At 38.9% G+C, this 21,434-nt stretch overlaps 1 protein-coding gene across 15 annotated transcripts in view; it reads left to right on the top strand.

The window, feature by feature from the left end:
• Tfdp2 (transcription factor Dp-2) overlaps positions 1-21,434 on the top strand; it is a 118,813-nt gene that overhangs the window by 28,740 nt on the left and 68,639 nt on the right. For 9 of the 15 annotated variants that reach the window (XM_075964957.1, XM_075964960.1, XM_075964945.1 and 6 more), the window contains one exon: positions 5,689-5,755. The exons of 4 other annotated variants lie outside the window; for them this stretch is intronic. Coding sequence is in view for 5 of the 11 variants with exons in the window: in XM_075964945.1 (XP_075821060.1) it covers positions 5,689-5,755 (67 nt within the window). In the remaining 6 variants the exon portion in view is untranslated. Of the gene's footprint in view, positions 1-5,688; positions 5,756-16,298; positions 16,333-21,434 lie in introns of all 15 variants that reach the window. 2 more of the 15 variants (XM_075964951.1, XM_075964950.1) reach the window with 1 other exon arrangement.

Here is a 21,434-nt window from a genome sequence, read left to right as displayed (position 1 = left end):
TGTCCCCGCCCCATCTTTTGGCTTATTTGGGTTTTGTAGTTTAGTTTATAAGAAAATAAGGAACATTCTGGTTTTGCTAATCAGTTTCAAATTCCGCATGGTTACCATGCTTAGCCCACAGACCTAGACTGGATGAAAGGAAATAGGATGCCAGAAGTGTGAGGCCTGGGCCAGGGGCCTCTCAGTAATGTTTCTTGCCAGAACTACACAGGATATGGCATGGATTTTTTTGCAGAGGAGTTGAGATGAGGTACTGACATATATCCTCTGAATCTTATCATATAATGCTTACTATCCAATGACTCTTCTAGTACAAAAATTCAGGTATATTATAAGCTCACCTAGTATGCAGAATAGGTTTTCTGTTTTTGCGGCAGTGTCTTGCTCTCTAGCCAGGCCAGCCTCTCAAACTCACAGTCATTCTGCAGCAGTGTCCTAAGTCTAAGTGCTGGGATTGCAGGCATGCAGCACCGTGCCCGTCTTACAAAAGAAAGTTTGACAAACAATCCAAGGATTTTTGCCTTCTTAATGAAACTTTTTTACATACACTGTAATTTTGTTTTACAGAAAATAATGAATACTCTTTCTTTCTTATCTTGATACTTCTGCACCATTTTAAGAGGCTTTTTTGTTCCTCATGGTATGGACAATATACATTTCTCTTATGTGTATGCTTTTACACACACACACAATCTTCTTTCCCTTTTTTTTTTCTTTTTCGAGACAGGGTTTCTCTGTGGTTTTGGAGCCTGTCCTGGAACTAGCTCTTGTATACCAGGCTGGTCTCGAACTCACAGAGATCCACCTGCTTCTGCCTCCCAAGTGCTGGGATTAAAAGCGTGCGCCACCACCGCCCGGCTTTTCTTTCCCTTTTTAAACAGAATAGAAAGTTTTGAGTACATTGCAAGGGGCAATGAACTCAGCTGTAGCAAGAGTACAGTCTATAGGTTTGTATTTTTAATCTTAGCCACTTTAACCAGCAAAAAGTTGTATGTGATTTCTTTCTGATTACTAGTTAGGTTAAATTCTATGTGTTTATTGGTTATCTACATTTCTGTTTGAAAATTGTGTATATTGATATGTTGGAAGCTATTGGCACCTAAATAATAACTAAAACTTAAATACTACTTTACCATAAAAATATGCACAATTATTTGATATAAGGTATTCATATCTGTTGTTTCCATATGTTCTTTTTTTTTTTTTTTTGATTTTTCAAGATGGAGTTTCTCTGTGTAACAGTCCTGACTATCCTGGAACTCACTTTGTAGACAAGGCTAGCCTCTAACTCACTGAGATCCACCTGCCTTGGCTTCCCAAGTGCTGGGATTAAAGGCATGCACCACCATTTCCCAGCCTCAATATGTACATTTTATAGTGACGATTCCAAAATCATCTTGCCTGTGAAAGGTAGATCATCTCATTTGAATTGCTTTCTATGTCAGAAATACTAAATATTAGTGCAGTATATAATATCCTTATTGAGGAATACAATTGGATTGTTAAAATAGGCTTAGGGCTAGGCACACATGCTTTTAATCCCAGCACTCAAGAGGCAGAGACAAGTGGATCTCTGTGAATTTGAGGCCAGCCTGGTATACAGAATGAGTTCCAGGACAGCCAGAGCCACACTTTGAAAGTCAGTTTAAAAAAACGAAAACGAAAACAAGCCAGTTGTGGTGGCATACACTGGTGGGATTTGTGAAGGAGGTGGAGACAGGAGGATCACAAGTTTGAGACCAAACTGGGCTACACATTTTACAAAAACCCAAACAGTCATACACAAATTAGAACAAAAATAGGTTTAGGTATTTTTGTTTAGCATATTTTTAGTGACTGCTCAAGTTTGTAGTACATCATTAGAATACCCAGTTATTATTTCATATTTATTTATTTTGCATTATGTCTATAGTGAAATACCCAGATAGAAGACATTTCTTAGTATCTAACTAGGCAAACAGTGTGACATAAATTTGTGAGTTCTTTTTTATCTTGTTCAATCAAATATTTTTTTTGTTGTTTTTTTCTGAGATAGTATCTCACTGGATAGCTTATGCTGTATTAAGGTTAGCCTTGATCTTGGGTTCCTCCCAGTTCAGCCCCTCAAATACTGGGATCATAGACTCGTATCACTTTAGTTCTTTTTTAATTTTAATAATCAATTTTAAAAATTAATAATTAATTTTAAAATTTATTTACATTGGTTTTGAGTGTATATACATGTGCATACAGATGTCTGTAGAGACTATAAGATGGGCACTGGTTCCTCTTTAGTTTAAATTATAGGAGATTGTGAGCTCCATCACCTTGAAATTTTGGAACCAAATCTTATTGTCTATAAGAGCATTGATCACTTTTAATCACTTTCTCCATCCCTTTAATTCCTTATTTGTTTATTTGTTTGTTTATTTGAAACAGGATCTTACGATCCCTGGCTGTCCTGGAACTCACTATGTAGACCAGAATGGCCTTGAATGACCTCACAGAGATCTGCCTCCCAAGCATTGGGAGTGAAGTCTAGTACTAACATCCTCTGTCCTAAATTCTACTCAAATACGTAGAATAAAGAAAGAACATTCTGTTTTTTTGTTTTTGTTTTATTTGTCTTTGAGACTGGATTTCTTTGTGTAACCCTGGTTGTCTTGGAACTTGCTCTGTAGACAAGGCTGGCCTCGAATTCAGAGATCCATTTACTTTTGCTTCCTGAGTGCTGGGATTAAAGGTGTGTGCCACTACCGTCTGCCTTTTTTGTTTTGTTTTGTTTTGAAACAGGGACTACAGAGTTCTGACTGTCCAGAACTCACTATGATACCATACTGACCTCAAACTCACAGCTATCTATCTGCCTCTGCCTCCCCAGTAGTGGGATTAGAGGCTTGTGCCACCAGGCCCTGCAGAGCATACATGCCTTCCGAGACAAAAATATCGGACTTCTTGGAGCTTGAGTTACATTTGGTTATGAGTTGCCTGACATAAGTACTGCATAGTATACATTCTTAACCTTTGAGCCATTTATCCAGCAGATCCTCCTGACTCTGCCTCTTGAGTACTGGGATTAAAGGCTTGTGTCACCCACCACTGCCCAGTGAGAAAGAATATTTTAAAACGTTTTTCCTAGCCAAGTTTTTTTTACTTTTAAGTAATGTACTTTGAGGTTTTAAACTGTGAAGTATAAAAGTAGAATTGAATATGCACTTTATTAAATGACTTTTGTAGTATTTTTTTATGAACTTTAGATTAAAATACCTTCCAAGATTAAAAGTAGGCTGTCATGTTGAGACTTAATTGACCTTTATCTCATTTTTAACTGTACAATTAAGGTATGGGTGTACAGCTGCTTAAAAAGTCTGTGGGTTTGTTTGCTGCTTTACTCTTCATGCAAAAACTGGTATGAAGAACAGGTGTTTAAACCTAACAGTAACCCAGTAACTGACATCTGTACTGTGAGTATGTGGTTTTTGTTGAGGTTTTTTTTTTTAATGTTAGTTTTATAAAATAAGAGAAATGTAAAACAACTCTCCTGAAGTTACTGTATATATTATGTGGTCCTGTATTAAACATAGGTGCACAGATACATGCACACACACAATACATACATACATACATACATACATACATACATACATACAAACATACATACACACACACGTGTGCAGACAAACTACCCATATACATAAAATAATAAACTTTTTTTAAAGTCAAATGCAAAAAGTTTCAAAACTTCTTATTCTTTAAAATCTTTTAAGTTACTGAAGAGCTGATTTGCAGCATGGTGATGCTCATTTTAGTATCATTTTGTATACTTGTAATTTGTTATGAGGATAGTTTTTTGGGGGGAGGTAGAGTCAGTACTGAGAATTGAACCCAGAGACTTGGGTATGCAAGGCAAAGCCTGCTGAACTATACCAGCACAGATCAATATTAAATTAAATCTACTCAGTACACATACTCAGACATACATACAACCTACCATAAAGGTAAGGATTTCTTATTGAGCTTGATTGTAGTGATCATTTAATAATTTAGACATGTATCAAAGCATCAAGATAAGGACCAATAATTTGAGACCATATAATGGGTTCCAGTCAAATAAAACTGTTTCAGAGGTATCTTTGAAAAGAGGGTTTAAGTTATCAAACTACAAATTTGTAATGTTGAAAGTTTGCAGAACATTACCAGTTTGTAATATTACAAGATTATAATACTTTAATGTATAAAATATAATATATAGTAATAATAGGTCTATTTACTATTTTTTTTTTCGAGACAGGGTTTCTCTGTGGTTTTGGAGCCTGTCCTGGAACTAGCTCTAATAGGTCTATTTACTATAATATGCTTTGAGCTAAGTTGTTGGGGTTTTTGTTTTGTTTTGTTTTCTTCGAGACAGGGCTTCTTTATGTAGCCTTAAATATACTGGAACTTGCTCTGTAGACCAGGCTAGCTTTGGATTTAGAGATTGAGCTAAAAGTTTTTTTTTTTAATCTTAAAAAATATCATTATGTGTGTATATGATGCAGTAGGCGTGGGGGGAGGGGCTATGGGCTATTGTCTTGTGGAGGTCAGAGGACAACTTTGGAAGTGATTCTCTATTTTTATGTGAGTTTGAACTCAAATCTTCAGTCTTACTCAGCAAGCACTTTACGGACTGAGCCATCTTGATGGCCCCTGTTTTCAAAATGGAGATTCCCTTCAGCTCTGAAACAGATTTTTAGAGTTTTGATGAAAATCGGGTGTGATCAAGCATTCCTATAATTTCAGCGCTCTTAATGTAGAAACAGGAGGATCAGAAGATTAATCCTCAGCTGTATAGTCTGAGGCCAGCCTGGGGTCTATGCAGCCTTATATCCACAGCAAAACCCAAATATTTCTTATGATACTACATTTTCATCTGTGATAACAGATAGCCTTGTAGCTATTAAGTGAAATAAACCATCTGAAGGCAGATTGTTTGCTGATAAACAGCACTAACTAGTAATGAGTGTTGACTTGGACTGAAGAGTGTGAGCCATGTACTATGCTGCATACTTAGCGTTACTCATCTCCTTGGGTCTGCATAACAACCGGAACTGATAAAAGTCCTGGCAGCACATCCTAATTTGCAAATGTGTAATTTGAATGGCTTGACGAGAGCACATTAACAGTGGGCTTTATGAGCCAGTGCGGACCCAGACAAATGGGCTTGATGCTGCTGTCATTGTACTTAGGGCATTCATTGTACTTTTGTGGTCATTCTTAAAAACATTGTAGAAGTGATTAAGAACATTAAAAATTAAGGGCAGCAATGAGGATATAATTACTCTTATTTTTATAGTGCTAGAGATCAAACCAGGGCATTGTACATGCAAGGCAAGTGTTCTGCTACTGAGCCAAGCCTCCAGCTCTCAGGATGGAATTGTGATTTATCTGTTGGCAGCTGCTATATTACTTGTCTTCAAAATATTTAGAAAATCTGTGGATTTTCATAAGTAACATTCCATTAACTTTTAATCTAAAATTCTTAGTTTTCCCATTTAAAACAATATGGTAAGATTTTCTTTTTAGTAATATATTCCTATGGATGATATAATTGATTTATTTCATAGTACTTTATATAATACTTGATACTACCTCTGAAAAATATAAAAATAGTTTATTAAGTAATGCTATAATACTTCAGATCCTAGTATTATTACTATTTTTTTAATCCAGGTTTGTTTGACATCTACAAATGCAGAACTGAGGGACTTTATAGATCAGAATTCCAGTCCAACAAAAGGTAAGGATTAGTGAATAAAAAATTTCTGGATTTAATTTTGTTGTAGTTCTTCTAGAAAATATACAATTATAAGAATTCTTTGTATACAATAGTTACATAGTGTTAGGTGTGTCATCACATACCAAATGAGTCATATGAATAATATCAGTTGTCTCTAGGAGGTGGAAGGTCTTTGTGTACAATGTTTCCCTATCTCTTTCTTTAGGACTTTCAAAACTCCTTTACCAGTGATCTTATTCCAATTGACACTGTTAAATCTATTTTTTTCTGTACGTGGCTAAAGTTTTAATGCTTAGGGGGCTGAGCCAGGATGATTACTGAGTTTGAGACCAGTGTGGGCTTTATATTGAGTTCCAGGCTTTATATTGAGTCTTTGTCTCAATAACAAAACAAAACAACGTGGGAACTAAGGAATTGAATGGGTCTCTTCTGATTATATGTGGTTATTGACTGATAGAGGAAGGAAAGATACTTTCTTCTGTGGTGTAACTACTGGTAAGCTGCCCAAAGAGAGCTAGTTGGGAAGGGAAGGGGATTAATAGAGATAGAAGGGAGACAGATGAAGGTAACAGAGAGACAAATGTGTATGGAATATATTGTATATATGTACAAACTGTCACAATAAAATCTGTTATGTATAATTAATATGCTAATAAAACATTTAAAAATTAAAAAAATGTCTCCCAGTTTTTTACTTTCAAGTTGTTTAGCTTGTAAGAAAGTGCAGTGGAGAAAAATGCAATAAATGTGTTTTCTAATAGATAAATTTCTCTGACTAATCCATGACTTACCTGGGCATACTTAATATCAGAAATCTGATTCACCAACATAAGAACTTCCTTGACAACTGCAACATCTTTATATACATCTCTCTATGGTATCTTTTAGCATGTAGGCATACATGAAATATTTATGGATGTTTGCCACTAGATTCAGAATAATCTACTATTAGGAGGGTAGAATGTATGGACATTACAGATAAAGCAATATTCTTTGTAAGATGATTAAGTATTTAAGTTGAGTGATGTGGGATATCTTTTTTTTTCCTGCTTCGTAAATACTTGACATTTTCCATTATACAGGGTAGGAAAAAAATATTTGCCATTGTATTACAGTTTTAAGAAAAACCAACTTTCTTAAAAGATTTTGTCTACTTTATGAGATGTGTCATGGAGATTACTGAAGTCTGTACTTGGTATAAAAATACCTATCTTAATAAATAATATTAATAGTCTATAGGAATTACTGTTGCATTTATGTGCTGTAAAAGTATTTGAGAGGGGCTGGAGAGATGGCTCAGCGGTTAAGAGCACCAGCTGCTCTTCCAGAGGTCCTGAGTTCAGTTCCCAGCAACCACATGTGGCTCATGACCATCTGCAACGGGATCTGATGCCCTCTTCTGACACTCAGGTGTACATGCAGAGTACTCATACATAAAAAAATTGAATAAAGTTTTAAAAAAAAAGCTCAACCTTAGCTTAGGCTTGTTTCTAACCAATTCTTATAACTTAACCCATTAAAAAAAAAGGTATTTGAGAAATACTTTGTCTTGGTGTTTTTCACTTTTTTCCCCCACATGCTGTCATACAGAGGAATGGTAATGTAACATTTATTGAATGCACTAGGGCTAAAAAAAGGATTGTTAAAGGTCATAGGCGTTATACCAAAGAGCCGTAGCTCTGAGTGCTTGGATTAAAGGCCTGTGCCGCCATGGTGTGTGTGTTTTTGTCTTGTTTAGGCAACTATATTGTTGAGGTATCACTGGTGTAACTTCCATGTTATTTCTATGAGACTAGGGAGTAGGCTTCCCTAGCTCTTATGATGTTCCTATTCCCTCTTCTGTGATGTTTTGAGCCTTGAGTGCTGTTGTGTTGAATTATCTATCCATTGATATTAGACACTGTAATAGTTTAGATAAAACAGCGCAGTTCCCCAAGGGGCGGCAGTGGGCCATGAGGGGTGGCCAGTCCCACAACCCCAGTCCTCTGTGGGTCTCAGGCAGGTGAGAGACCTCGGTGGGGTGGGGCAGCCGGTTCCAAGAGGAGCTGCAATGGGTGAGAGACTGAGAAACAGATAGGCACGCCATGCAAAGAGAGTGTTTGGGTATAGTTTATTCACTGGGTTGTGGAAGGGAAGGGGGAGGTGAATGGAAGGGGTGGGTGGGGGAGTGGAGAAGAGGCTGCAGCAGCCACCTCTTCAGAAGAGGAACAGAGGGAGAGAGAAAGCAGTGTAGGCTTCAGGCTAAAAGGGGGCGTGGGCAGGGCTTGTCTCTTAGGACAGATCAGTAGAGGGTCATAACAGACACCCCACGATCAGTTGTTTTCTGCACTTTGACCAGTTTCACTTAATGGTCAATGTTACGAAGGGAAGCTTCTTTGATGAGAGCTGAGAGCTCCTCTCACCTGTGCGGATAAGGATAAGTAGAGTACAGTTAGGAATTACGCTGGCTTAGTAAAATGGTGGTTGTAGTTCCATGGTCTCATTAACCCCAGGTCAGGCTTGAAGACAAGCACTTTTACCTGCTTAGCCATTTTACTAGCCACCAACAACTCAAATCTTAATTCCATTTTTTTTTGTGATTATTTTGTTTTTTTGTTTGTTTCTTGGGAGAATCAGCATCGATTCAGAACCAGTATCTGAAAGTCTGATTGTTTCTCTTTTTCCAGTGGTACAGTTAACCCTTTAAAAGAGCAGAAGGACAAAGAAAGGCTAACAGTAAAACTTTTAAGTATTTTGTGGCTTCTTCTTTTTTTTTTTTTTTTCCCGAGACAGGATTTCTTTGTGTATCAGTCCTGACTGTCCTGAAACTTATTCTGTAGACAGACTGGCCTTAAACTCTCTTAGCTCTGTCTGCCTCTGCCTCCCGTGTGCTGGGATTAAAGACATCTACCAGAACTGTGCAGTGTGACTTTTAAGTATTTTATCAAGGTCTTTCCTGAAAGGACACTGTCTCTTTTCATTCAAGGAATTCTGCTTCTACAAGCTGGCTCAAGTCTGGAAGTTAGTTCACAGATCAAGTTTCCCTTTTGCCATGATCCAAAGTAGCCTTTTTTTCATTTGTTTGAGAATTTTTCTGCTTATAAAGATCAAACAAGAATTCAGTAGGCTATTTACCTATTTCAAGCCTGGAAACACATGACTGATTAGCCAGTACCAAAGGTCCATATTTTAGGTTACCATGAAATTCACTTTGCTGTGCTGATCATTGTAGGTTAGGCTGTTATGGACATTGCTTTTTCTATCCTGCCCATTAGGATCACTAATATCATCTGACCTCTGCTACCTCAGCTACTGGAGAGAAGATTCTCTTCCAGGGAACACTTAGAAACCTTTAGCTTATTCCTTTCCTTTGTCAGTTTATCCTGAGATTCTAGAAGCAACTTACTAGCATCATCATTTTCCTACAGATTATTAAAAGTTAGTTGTGAATCAGGATAACCAAATGTATTTTTTCCTTAAGTCTGTAAAATAGTTAATGCCGGGGGCTTTCAGTATTCTCCAAGCTCCCAGGAGAGGCTTCAGTAACTAGAGTGGCTTTGGTAACTGTAGGTACTGGCAAATTGGAAAACCTATTCCAGATACTCAAAATATTCATCCTTATACTTTTGTTGCTTTAGACAACTTCTGGTACCAATATCTATATTCTCTAGAGTAACAGAACTTAATAGGATGAATCCCTTTAAAAAGGGGATTTATGGAGCTGGAGAAATGGCTCAGTGGTTAAGAGCACCGCCTGTTCTTCCAAAGATCCTGAGTTCAATTCCCAGCAACCACATGGTGGCTCACAACCATCCATAAGGAGATCTGGTGCCCTCTTCTGGCCTGCAGCCACATATGCAGACAGAATACTGACAATACTGTATACATAATAAATAAATAAATCTTAAAAAAAAAAGAAAATAAAGGGGATTTATTAGAATGATTTCCAGACTGTGGTCCAGTTAATCCAACAATGGCTGCCTGTGAACAGAAGGTCCAGGAATCAGTTGTTCAGTTCATAGTATATACTGGAATCCCAAAGAACTAGGCTGTAATGCCAGTGAGGAATGGACTTGCTAGCAAGGGCAGGAACATGCAGGCAAAGATCAAAACCTTCCTTTATATAGGCTTCCAGCAAAAAGTGTGGCCCAGATAGAGATGAGTCTTGGCACCTCATAAGATCTGGATTCTAAAGGTATGTCTTCCTACCTCAGAGATCCAGATTGGAAGTGGGTCTTCTAATAGCCATAGCAATCACCCAGACTGTCTTTAAACTGATGCTTTTCCTGCCTCTACTCCCTGAGTGATGAGATTACAGGCATGTGCTTACACGTCTGGCTTCATTTACTTTATGATATATTTAAAGTTTTATTTGTGCTACATGGAGTCTGTTCACGTATGTATGGTTTGGGAGTCAAAGAATGGGCAATTTATACATAGAAGTTGAAAATGCCTTCTGATTGGGTTTCTCTTCCCATTCTCAACCCTCTGGTTTTTCGAGACAGGGTTTCTCTGTAGCTTTGGAGCCTGTCCTGGAACTAGCTCTTGTAGACCAGGCTGGACTCGAACTCACAGAGATCCGCCTGCCTCTGCCTCCTGAGAGTGCTGGGATTAAAGGCGTGCGCCACTACCACCTGACTCTCAACCCTCATTTTTAACCAAATATATTTGTCTGCACTTCTGTTTTCTAATTCTTTGAGTCAGGGACACTGTATTTTGTATTAAAGTTTAGCACAAGCCGGGCGGTGGTGGCGCACGCCTTTAATCCCAGCACTCGGGAGGCAGAGGCAGGCGGATCTCTGTGAGTTCGAGACCAGCCTGGTCTACAAGAGCTAGTTCCAAGACAGGCTCCAAAACCACAGAGAAACCCTGTCTCGAAAAACCAAAAAAAAAAATAAATAAATAAAGTTTAGCACATTGCAAAATCTATAGGTTGGTGCTTTTCTTTTAGCTAAAAGCCATATAATCTGTTGAATTTGCCTGGTTGGTCAAGCATGACCCTGTTGATCCCTCTATAGCTTTTAGAAAAATCAAAAAATAGCCACCTTTAAAATAAGACCCACACCTTTAATCCCAGCTCTCAGAAGGCAGAGACAGGCAGAACTCTGAGTTTAAGGCCAGCCTGGTTTACAAAGTGAGTTTCAGAACGGCCAAGTCTACACCCAGAAACGTGTCTCAAAAAACTTAAAAAAAAAATTTGTAATGGAGAATTTCTAGTTATTTGCAATAGGATTATTCATGTTGTTGAGGCATTCAGCTTGGGCTGGGGGTGTCTCTGTACACATGGCCGGCAGAGTAACAATCTGAGTAAGGCAAGAAGGAAGTGCAGTTCATTCAGCACAACTCAGTAGCTAGTGTTGGTTCAAACTTCTAGAGTCTGACATTGGACAGTTTGTTGTAGGCATACTTAAGTACAGTATAATTTGGAAAAAAATTCCTGGTGAAACATAATTCCAGGTGTATAATAAAGCACATGCATAACTGCAATTGAGACTCCTGTGAAAGTTCTCTTCCATAAAGATGGGTTCTATTGATAGACTCATGTGTTACCTTTAGGTCCTGAGAGAGCGTCTAGTATGGTCTCACTCAGTTTTATAGACAAGCAGAGGTCACCTAGGCTATTAACCACCTCTGGTCCTGTTTGTTGCTTATTTGGTTTTGTGTTTTGTTTTGGTTTTTCAAAACAGATTTTCTCTGTGTAGCCATGGCTGTCCTGGAACTCACTTTGGAGACCTGCCTGCTTCTCCCTGCTGAGTGCTGTGATTAAAGATATGTGCCACCATGTCCCAGCCCTATTTGTAAGAGTATGAGGAAACTGGGGTCCCAGATGTCCACAGGGATGTCCCCAGCTAGGACCCTGGTCAGTGGAGGAGAGGGTGCCTGAACTGGCCTTGTCAGACTGATGACTATCTTGAATATCACCATAGAACCTTTGTCCAGCGACAGATGGAGATAGAGACAGAGACCCACACAGTAGTACTGGACTGAGCTCCCAAGATCCAGTTGAAGAGCAAAAGGAGGGAGAATATGACCAAGGAAGTCAGGACCCCGAGGGGTTGATCCACCCAATGAGACAGTGTGCCTGAACTAATGGGAGCTTACCAAATCCAGCTGGAATGGGACTGAATGAGCATGGGATCAAACTGGACCCTCTGAATGTGGCTGACAATTGGGGCAGACTGAGAAGCCAATGATAATGGTACTGGGATTAGTCTCTATGGTATGTTCTAGCTTTTTGGGATCCTAGTGTATTTGGATGCATACCTTCCTAAGCCTGTTAGAGGGGGGAGTGCCTTGGATTTCCCACAGGGCAGGGTATCCTGCCCTCTCTTAGGACTGGAGGTGGGGGGAGGTTGAGTAGGGGAGCGGGAGGGAAGTGGGAGGAGGGGAGGAAGTGGAAATTTTGATTCCTAGTATTAATAAAGTAATAATAATAATAATAAGAGTATGAGAAGCCAAATATGGCCTCAGTTGTACAGATGGTGCAGAGGTTACCAGGCTATTAACCATATCCATTCCCAGCCTTCTGGGTGGAAAATAGGTTGTATATCTTCATTCAACACTCTGTGTCTAACATTCCTGGTTTTCCTAGTGCTCATCTGTGAGTACAAGAACTTTGTACCATCTACACTCAAAGACTGAGTACCTACAGATTTCTCAGCTTTGAGATGTGATTAAAGCTGACTTAATAAATCTTGTGTGGGTGTATAACCATGTGCACCAGACATGTTTATACATTCTCTCTCTGTCTTTCTGTCTCTCTCTCTCTGTGCCTCTGTCTGTCTCTGTCTCTGTCTCTGTCTCTGTCTCTGTCTCTCTCTCTCTCTCTCTCTCTCTCTCTCTCTCTCTCTCTCTCTCTCTCTCTCTCACCACACATGGTTCTGTTCCTCTGACTAAAATAACCAAATTTTCCTCATCAGTAAATATTGACTTACCATGTTATTCTGCAGTTTCCCAGTTGTCACACTGTGTTTCTTATACTTGAAAATACTAGAACAAATGTAATACGATAACCATATAAAAATGACTGCATAACTGGGCAGTGGTGGCGCACACCTTTAATCCCAGCACTCGGAAAGCAAAGGCAGGTGGATCTCTGTGAGTTTGAGGACAGCCTTGTCTACAAGAGCTAGTTCCTGGACAGGCTCCAAGCTACAGAGAAACCCTCTCTCAGAAAACAAAACAAACAAACAGAAACGACTAGCGAAAGATATTTGGAAAGATAGTTGTTTTACTTTTATGTATAGGAATTTTATCTTTTTATGTTTTTTGAGGGGAGGGAATAGGGGATGGGGAGGCAGGATTTCTCTGAGTAATAACTCTGACTGTCCTGGAACTCACTTTGTAGACCAGGCTGACTCTACCTTCTTTCTCCTTTATCTCTGCTTGGATTTCCAACCTTGCTATATTCTGCCTTGCCATAGGCTGAAGCAGCTTCTTTTTTAACCAATGGCAATAAAACATATTCACAGCATATAGAAGGGAATCCCACATCAGAAAAAAGAAAAAAAAAAGAGGGGGGCTGGGTAGCAGTTTTCTTTTTTAAAATAACTTTTTTTTCATTTTTAAAAAATATTTATTTATTATGCATACCGTGTTCTTCTACAGTGTATGCCTACAGGCCAGAAGAGGGCACCAGATCTCATTACAGATGGTTGTGAGCCACTCTGGTACGTGCGAATTGAATTTAGGACCTGGAAGAACAACCAGTGCTCTTAATAGCTAAGTCATCTCTCCACGCCGTAGTTTTGGTTTTTCAAAACAGGGTTTCTCTGTGCAGCTCTGGCTGTCTTGGAGCTCATTCTGTAGACCAGGCCGGCCTTGAACTCAGAGATCCACCTGTCTTCTGAGTGTTGGAATTTAAGGCATGTGCTGTCACTGCCGGGCTTTAAAATAAACTCTTATTTTAGAGCACTTTTAGGTTTTCGGGAGATTACCAAGGTAGTGTGAGGGATGGCAGGGAGGCTCAGGAGTATGCTGCGCAAGCTTGAGGGCCTGAGTTCAGTCCCCAGAACCCTTGTAAAGGTGGAAGGAGAGAAATTACTGTACAGAATTATCCTTTGTGTACATGTGGAAGCCAGAGTTTAGTGTTGGGTATCTTTCCCACTTGCTCTCTTCCTTAGGTTTTGAAAATGTATCTCTTACTGAATCTGAAGCTCGTTGTTTTGGCTAGGCTGGCAATGACTATGTGATAGGATAGTTTTAGCTCATTAATATGCTAAATTAATTTGGTTGATTTTTATATTTCAAACCAAATTTGAATTTCTTTGATAAACTCATTTAGTTAGCTGGATGGTAGCTCTGGCCTGTGATCCTAGCACTTGGGGAGCTGAGGCAAGATACTGCCATAAATTCAGTATCAGTCTGGGTTGCACACTGAGACTACCTCAACATAACAATTCCTAAAAAGAAATGTGTAACTCTGCATTTGGGGCATTGTTTTGGAAATCTTTTATTACTGTTGTTTTTAATCCTTTATAGATGTTTGTGGCAAAACCACTGAAGGTTACTTAAAGTGTTATTCTGTAGTTCTCAGAGGGACCATAATAATGAATTTCTCTCTGGTTAAAAATGTGACTACTTGTTGAGAATGAGATGAAGATTAGAGGAATTTGGGGAGTTAATGTAGGAAGTCATTGTTAAAGATTGCTTCAGTGTTCAAAGTATTTTGTTGTTTGTTTTCATGAGACAGGGTCTATATACATAGCTCTGGCTATCCTGAGACTTACTATGTAGATCAGGCTGTCCTCAGACTCACAGAATTTGGGTGCCTCAGCCTCTGGAGCATTCTGGGATTAAAGCTTGTACTTTTGTGCTCAGCAGAGTGCAGAGTCTTAACACATTTGGTGGTTACATAAAGTTCCGTGGTCAGTTCACAGATTGATGGTTTATACCCTTTGTTGTTGTTGTTGTTTATTTGTTGGTTTTTGAGAAAAGTCTCTTGTAGCCTAGACTGTACTTGAATTTTCTGAGTAATCAACACTGTCCTTGAATCCCTGATCCTCCTGTCCCCACTTCCCAAATTCTGGCATTACAAGCACGTACTATATATACCCAGCACCATATTTTCTTCCATTTGTTTAACAACCCAAGCCCTGAGATATTTAGTAGTAAAGTTTCTGTTTTATTTTATACTACTTTGAGGAATAGGAAAATGGCATATGGTTGCTGTTTCTATTAAAGTTTCTTGGCAGACTTCGGAAGATAAGGTCATGTTAGGGTGAACTTGGCCTTTCTTACTGGGCTAGGCTTGATGGCTGTTGTGTTTTTGTGAATGTAGTCTTAATCCTTGAGTCTGTATTTGGTTTCAGGATATTTTTAAATATCTCACTGATCTGAGCATAGATATTTGCTAAGTATTCTGCAAGTAGTTTTGTTTATTGATCTATTCATTCTAGGCTTTTCCCTGAAGAATATTTAATACCAAATAATTTTCCTTTTGCTTGTATTTCTGTTTATCTTAAATATAAAGTATATTGAAATAACAATGATAGGTTTATCATGTTAAATAGCTAAAAAATAGAATAAATGAGAGTTAACTTTTAAAAATGAAAATCTAGAATCAGATATTATAGCAGTTGCTAGTAATTTCTACAAAGTCTGAGGAAGGAGAAACAGATGTCCAAGAACAACCTGGGCTACAGAGTTAGACCTCCATCTCAAAAAACAAAAGCAAAAAGTAAAAGAAAGTCCAAGTAGTTTCCAATTTAAAACAGAAGATAAAAGAAAAAGACCAAAGTAAAAAGCAACTGGTCACCACATCTTCATCTTTGGTGTTAACTGCTTTCCCAGTGTATATTCTGGATAGGTAGAATTATAGAATATTGTTCTAGCAATATTCTAGTATAGAATATTGCTCTGTATTCTAGAGACGTAAATAGTGGAGTCTTTTTGTTCTATGTGTGGCATTTTGCCTGCTTGTACATATGTGCACCATGTGTTTGCTTGGTGTCCACAGAGGTCAGAAGGTGTCTGATCTCCTGGAACTGGAATTACAGATGACTGTGAGCCACCATGTCAGTGTGGGGATTGAACGTGCTCCTCTGCGAGAGCTCTGAGTGCTCTTAACTGCAGAGCCATCTCTACAGCCTTTAAGTAGTTTTGATAAGTAGCTTGTTATGCCTGATTCATGATACAATGACTGGCTGGCTGCCCTTCCCCGCAAATTTAAAGAGATAAGCTTGTGTCTGTCTCTTAAGAACTGAAATTTAAAATTACTTGACCATATCTTTTGTCTTTACCTTTTTCTTTTTTTTCAAGACAGAACCTCCTGTTGCCTATTTGGGACTCTAACTCACCTTGTAGATAAGAGTGGTCTTGAATACCCAGTCAGTTATAAAAGAAATTTTCCGGTGCTGGGATTACAGGCAGGAGCTACCGTGCTGGGCTTTAGAATTTTTTATGCTAGTAGAATTCAATTTGACTGTGTACCCAATTTGTTTATCTGCTCAGGATAATTGTTGAAAATTGCTCTTGTTTTCAACAGTTTAGGCTATAATGATAAAACTGCTCTGAGCACGCAAGTAAAAGTTTATGTGTTGACATACTTTTTCATTTCCCTAAGGTAATATCTAGAAGTGGAATTGCTGGGTCATATGGTGAGTAATGTTAACTTTTTAAGAAATCACAAGACATGTTTCCCAAATTATCCACATAAGTTTGTATCCCAACTAGCAATGGCTTTTAGTTCTTTTTCAGTACTTTGAATGGTCAGGGCATGATTTTGTTTGCTTTCTATTTTCTGTTAAAGTGAATTTGTATGCTGTTTTAAGATTTACTTAGCTATTTATTTACTTTTTTTGGTTTGGGGAGCAGTGCTAGAAAGATGGTTTAACAGCTCAGAGCACGGACTACTCTTGCAGAGGACATGAGTGAATTCCAGCACCTACATGGCAGCTTACAACCTTCTGTAACTCTAGTTGCAGGGGATCTGATACCTTCTTCTCCACAGGCACTAGGCACACACATGGTGTACAAATACATATGCAGGTAAAATATTCCTAATCAGATACAAATTTCAAAACTATTTAAGAGGGTCTGAATATAGGGTATATATACCTAAGGTATGTAGAAAACAGGACAACTTTCAGGAGTGAGTTTTCTCGTTCTACCATGTGGGTTCCAGGGATTTTAACTCAGGTCATCAGGCTTGGCAACAAGTACCTTTACTTGCTAAGCCACCTGGCTCCCCCTGTGTCAGGATTTTAATTTGTGCTTCTCCAATGACTAATCATGTTACTGAATGTTTTTGTGTGCTTTTTTTCGTTAGATAGCTATTTAAATATTTTTGAGTCTTACACTACCCCATCCCTACCTGGTGTGGGAGGTCCTTCTGTCTGTGTTTTGCTTTTATTGGTTAATAAAGTAACTGCTTTGGGCCTATAGCAGAGCTATAGGGGAACTGAGCTAGGTGGGGAGAACTAAATGGAATGCTGGGAGAAAGGAGGCGGAGTCAAGGAGAGATGCCATGGAGCCACATCTTGGTCCATTAGCTTTAGCTTCTTTTTTTGTGTGTTTTTTGAGGCAGGGTTTCTCTGTAGCTTTGGAGCCTGTCCTGGAACTCTCTCTGTAGACCAGGCAGGCTGGCCTCGAACTCACAGAGATTTGCCTGCCTCTGCCTCCTGAGTGCTGGGATTAAAAGCATGAGCCACCACCGCCCAGCAGTTCTAGCTACTTATTGGATATCTCTTAACATCTTAATTTAACTCATCTCCATTAATTTGTGCATCACCACGAGGTTGTGGCCTACCAGCAAAGTTTCGGCACGTCTGTCTCTGGCAGCGGCTTCATGGCTTCTCTTGACTCTACTGCCCTTTCTGTCAGCATTCAATTTAGTTTTTCCTGCTTAGCTAAATTCTGCCTTGCTATATGTCCAAAGCAGTTTCTTTATTAATCAGTGATATTCATAGCATACAGAGGGGAAACCCACATCACTACATAGTCAATTCTAGGCCAGTCTGGGATACATAGTCTCTAAACACAAGAAAATATGGGTTTATCTTACTAAAAATTTTACCTATTTTTTTTTTAATCTAGACGTTTCATAATTAAAACTCTGTTGTTTGTTTTCAAGAAAAGGTTCCTTTGTGTAACAGCCCTGGCTGTCCTGGAACTCACTCTGTTGAAAAATTTTACCTTACTTGCCTGCCTCTGTCTTCCAAGTGCATAATTATTGTTATTAAACTTATATCTGGTAAAGTTTTAACTAATTTTGTATATGAAATGAGGGATAAAGTTTCTGTTTTATGGGAATATCTAATGATTTCAGGTTTTATTGAAAAAAAAACTACATTTTCTTATAGAATTCCTTTGAAATTTTGTCATGTCAGGTGGTTATTATTGAGGATTGAATTCACATTCTGCTCTGTTGTTCTGTGTCTGACTTCCACCACTGCTACACCCAGTTGAACTCATTGGTTCTCATTTAAGAGCTACTTCATTCCTTGGGGACACTTGGCAATGTCTAAAGACATTTCTTATTTTCATAACTGGAGGTAGAAAAGTTGCCTGGAGAGAGACTAGGGATGCTATATCACCAATTCACAAGAAAGCCCCTCAAAGAATTAGCAGTCCAAAATGTTAATAGTGCCAATCTTGAAAAATTGCTATACTTTTAATTAAGCTTTAAAATCAAGAAGTTGTAAGTCCTTCAATTTTAGTCTTTTTCAAAATTGTCTTATTTATTCTAGCTCTTTTGAGTTTTTGTGTTTGTTTGTTTCCCTTGAGACAGGGTTTCTCGGTGTAGCCTTGGCTGTCTTGGAACTTGCTCTATAGACCAGGCTGTCCTCGAACTCACAGAAATCCTCCTGCCTCTCCCCTTGAAGGCATGCACCACCACCACCCAGCTGCTCTTTTGGATTTTTTATTTTAATTTAGTTTTTGAGATAGGGTCTCATATAGCCAAGGCTTCTCTTCAATTCACTTTGTAGCTGAGAATGACCCTGACTCCTGGCCTCCTGCCTCCACTTCCCAACTGAATGTTGGGACCATAGTTGTACTCCATCACACCTGGTCTGTGTGGTATTGGGAGTTGAACCTACAGTTCAATGCATGATAGATAAAGCACTTTATCAAGTGAGCACATTTAAGAAACAAGTGTGGTGTGGCACACCTATAATCCTGGTGCTTGGGTAGTTGATTCAGGAAGGTCTGGGGCTCTAGGTCATCCTTGGCTATATAGTGAGTTTGAGGCTACCCTGGACTATGTGTAACACTGGTGGGGGTGGGAAGAGGTGGAGAAAGGAAAAGGAAGACAAGAGCAAGTTGACACAGTGTAGTGACTACTGCCTAAAATTCTAGAGCTTGGGAGGATAAGGCAAGAGGATCACTTCAAGGCCAGACTGGCAATAGAGTGAGACCCTGTCCTAAACAGACACCAGGGCAGGGCAACGGTAGTGCACACTTTTAATCCCAGCAGTCAGGAGGCAGAAGCAGGCGGATCTCTGTGAGTTTGAGGCAAACCTGGTTTACAAAGACCATGTCTCAAGGAAGCAAATGAAACAAAATGATCAGGCCCCAGGAGAAATTTTCATTTCATCCAACCAAAGACTGGGAGACAGAATATCAGGGACAAGGACAAATTTGCAATATCATACTTGCAAATTTAAGGAAGTGGGACTCTTGTAACTGCTTCCTGTGTTGCAACATCTCTATAGCATTCAGAGCTCCTTTTCTTCTCTGTCTCTCTAATTACCTGTACTTCCCCCTTGGTAACACAGTTTTCTATAGGCAATAGTGTATTTCCATATGTAAAGAGACTACTAGTAGGAAGGAGTAGGAAAGAAAATTAGTAGGAAGAGTATGCATTTTTTTCAGGTCTGTCTTAGTTCATTTCATGTTGCTGTAACATACCTAAATACTTAATAAAATTAAGAGATGTATGCTGGGCAGTGGTGACACACGCCTTTAATCCCAGCACTCCAGAGGCAGAGGCAGAGGCAGGTGGATCTCTGTGAGTTTGAGACCAGCTTGGTCTACAGACTGAATTCCAAGACAGCCAGGGTTACATAGAGGAACCTGTCTTGGAAAAACAAAATAAAAAAGTTTAAGAGATGTATTTAGGTCACAGTTTTGGAGCTACAAGTACAAAATCGAGTTGACCTTTTGATGAGGGCCTTCCATCTGCTATCATACTGTAGTAAAATGGTAACATCAGGTCAGGGAAAAGGAAAGAGGGAGAGAGTGAAAATCTGAACACAGAGCAAAATAGGAAGGAAGGGATTTGGGGGGGACCAACGGTCATCTTTTTATAACAGTTCACTCACATAGGAATCAAGACCTAATTATTTTTCAAGATTGAGCAGTGATGTATTCATAAGATCTGAGCCTATAAATTATCCCTGAAAGTTTCCATCCCTTAAACATTCTGCTGCTTCTTCACAGTGCCGTACTAGGAACCATCTTTCAGCACATGAACATTTTGGGAACACAATAGCATATCTAAACTATAGTAAAGTCCTATATATTAAAACTCAAAAAACTTTTTGCACTACCATGTCTGCAGCGCTGGGGTTACAGGTGCACACTACCATGCATCACTGTCTCTGCTCAATAGTGGTGCTTTTAGCAAGGTTGGGAAATATTGAGATGAGTAATGAAAAGTGAAATACTGAGGAAGTTGAGTGGAGATTTGGAGATACACAATGCTGACCAATAAACAGTTCTAAACTAGGGTTTAGAAAAGAATGGAAAAGCCCAGGATAGCCATTGAGAATTTTAGTAGTCATCTATGTAGTGGTGGTAAATGACCTGCAAAAGGGAAGTTTACAGTCTTCCACACCCCCCACTCCCCCAAACAGGGCTTAGCTGTAGTTTTGGAGCCTGTCCTGGAACTAGCTCTTGTAGAACATGCTGGCCTTGAACTCACAGAGATCCACCTGCCTCTGCCTACCAAGTGCTGGGATTAAAGGCATATCCCCCCCCTTGCTGGGAGTTTGCATTCTTAAGAAAATAGCATTGTGTTATCACTGTTACTGCAATAAATATCTGAGGCAAATCAACTTAGAAGAAAAGTTTATTTTGGCTCATCATTTTGGAAGTTTTACTTTATAGTTGATAGGCCTCGTTGTTTTGGACCTGTAGTGGTGCCGTATATCATGACAGAAGCACTTAGCAGAGAAAGCCCATTTACTATATAGTTGGGAATCTAGCCTTCATGGTTTGGCATTTCCAAAATCCATTTAAAGGCACATCTTGTTAGGTCCTATATCTAAAAGTTTCTGCTACCTCCCAACAGGATTATTGGCTGAGGATCAAAACTTTTATTATTATTAATATTATTATTATTATTCAGGGTCTGTTTATGTAACCTTGGCTGTCCTGGAACTCACTGTGTAGATATGGCTGACCTCAAAAGAGATTTACCTACCTCTTCCTTCCAAGTGTGGGGATTAAAGGCATGTACCACTATGCCCAGCTAAGATCAAAGCTTTTAACATCTTTTAAAACCTTTAAGGGATAGTGTAGACTTTAGCAAACATCAATCCTTTGGAGAACGTCTATGCTGAAAATAGGACTTGGAGCAACAAAAGTAAACTTGTTTACTGTGTGATGTTTTAAGAAAACAATATTTATTCATTCAAGTGGTTTCAGGGATTAAATTTTATTTAATATGTAAGAAAGCAAAGTTCAAACTTACTAATTGCCACTTGTTCATGATAGCTAGGTCAACTAACTATCCTTGTGCTGTCAGTATCATTTC

Source organism: Microtus pennsylvanicus, chromosome 3 (assembly GCF_037038515.1).
Source record: "Microtus pennsylvanicus isolate mMicPen1 chromosome 3, mMicPen1.hap1, whole genome shotgun sequence".
Classification (NCBI taxonomy): domain Eukaryota; kingdom Metazoa; phylum Chordata; class Mammalia; order Rodentia; family Cricetidae; genus Microtus; species Microtus pennsylvanicus.
This window is presented reverse-complemented; position numbering and strand designations above follow the sequence as displayed.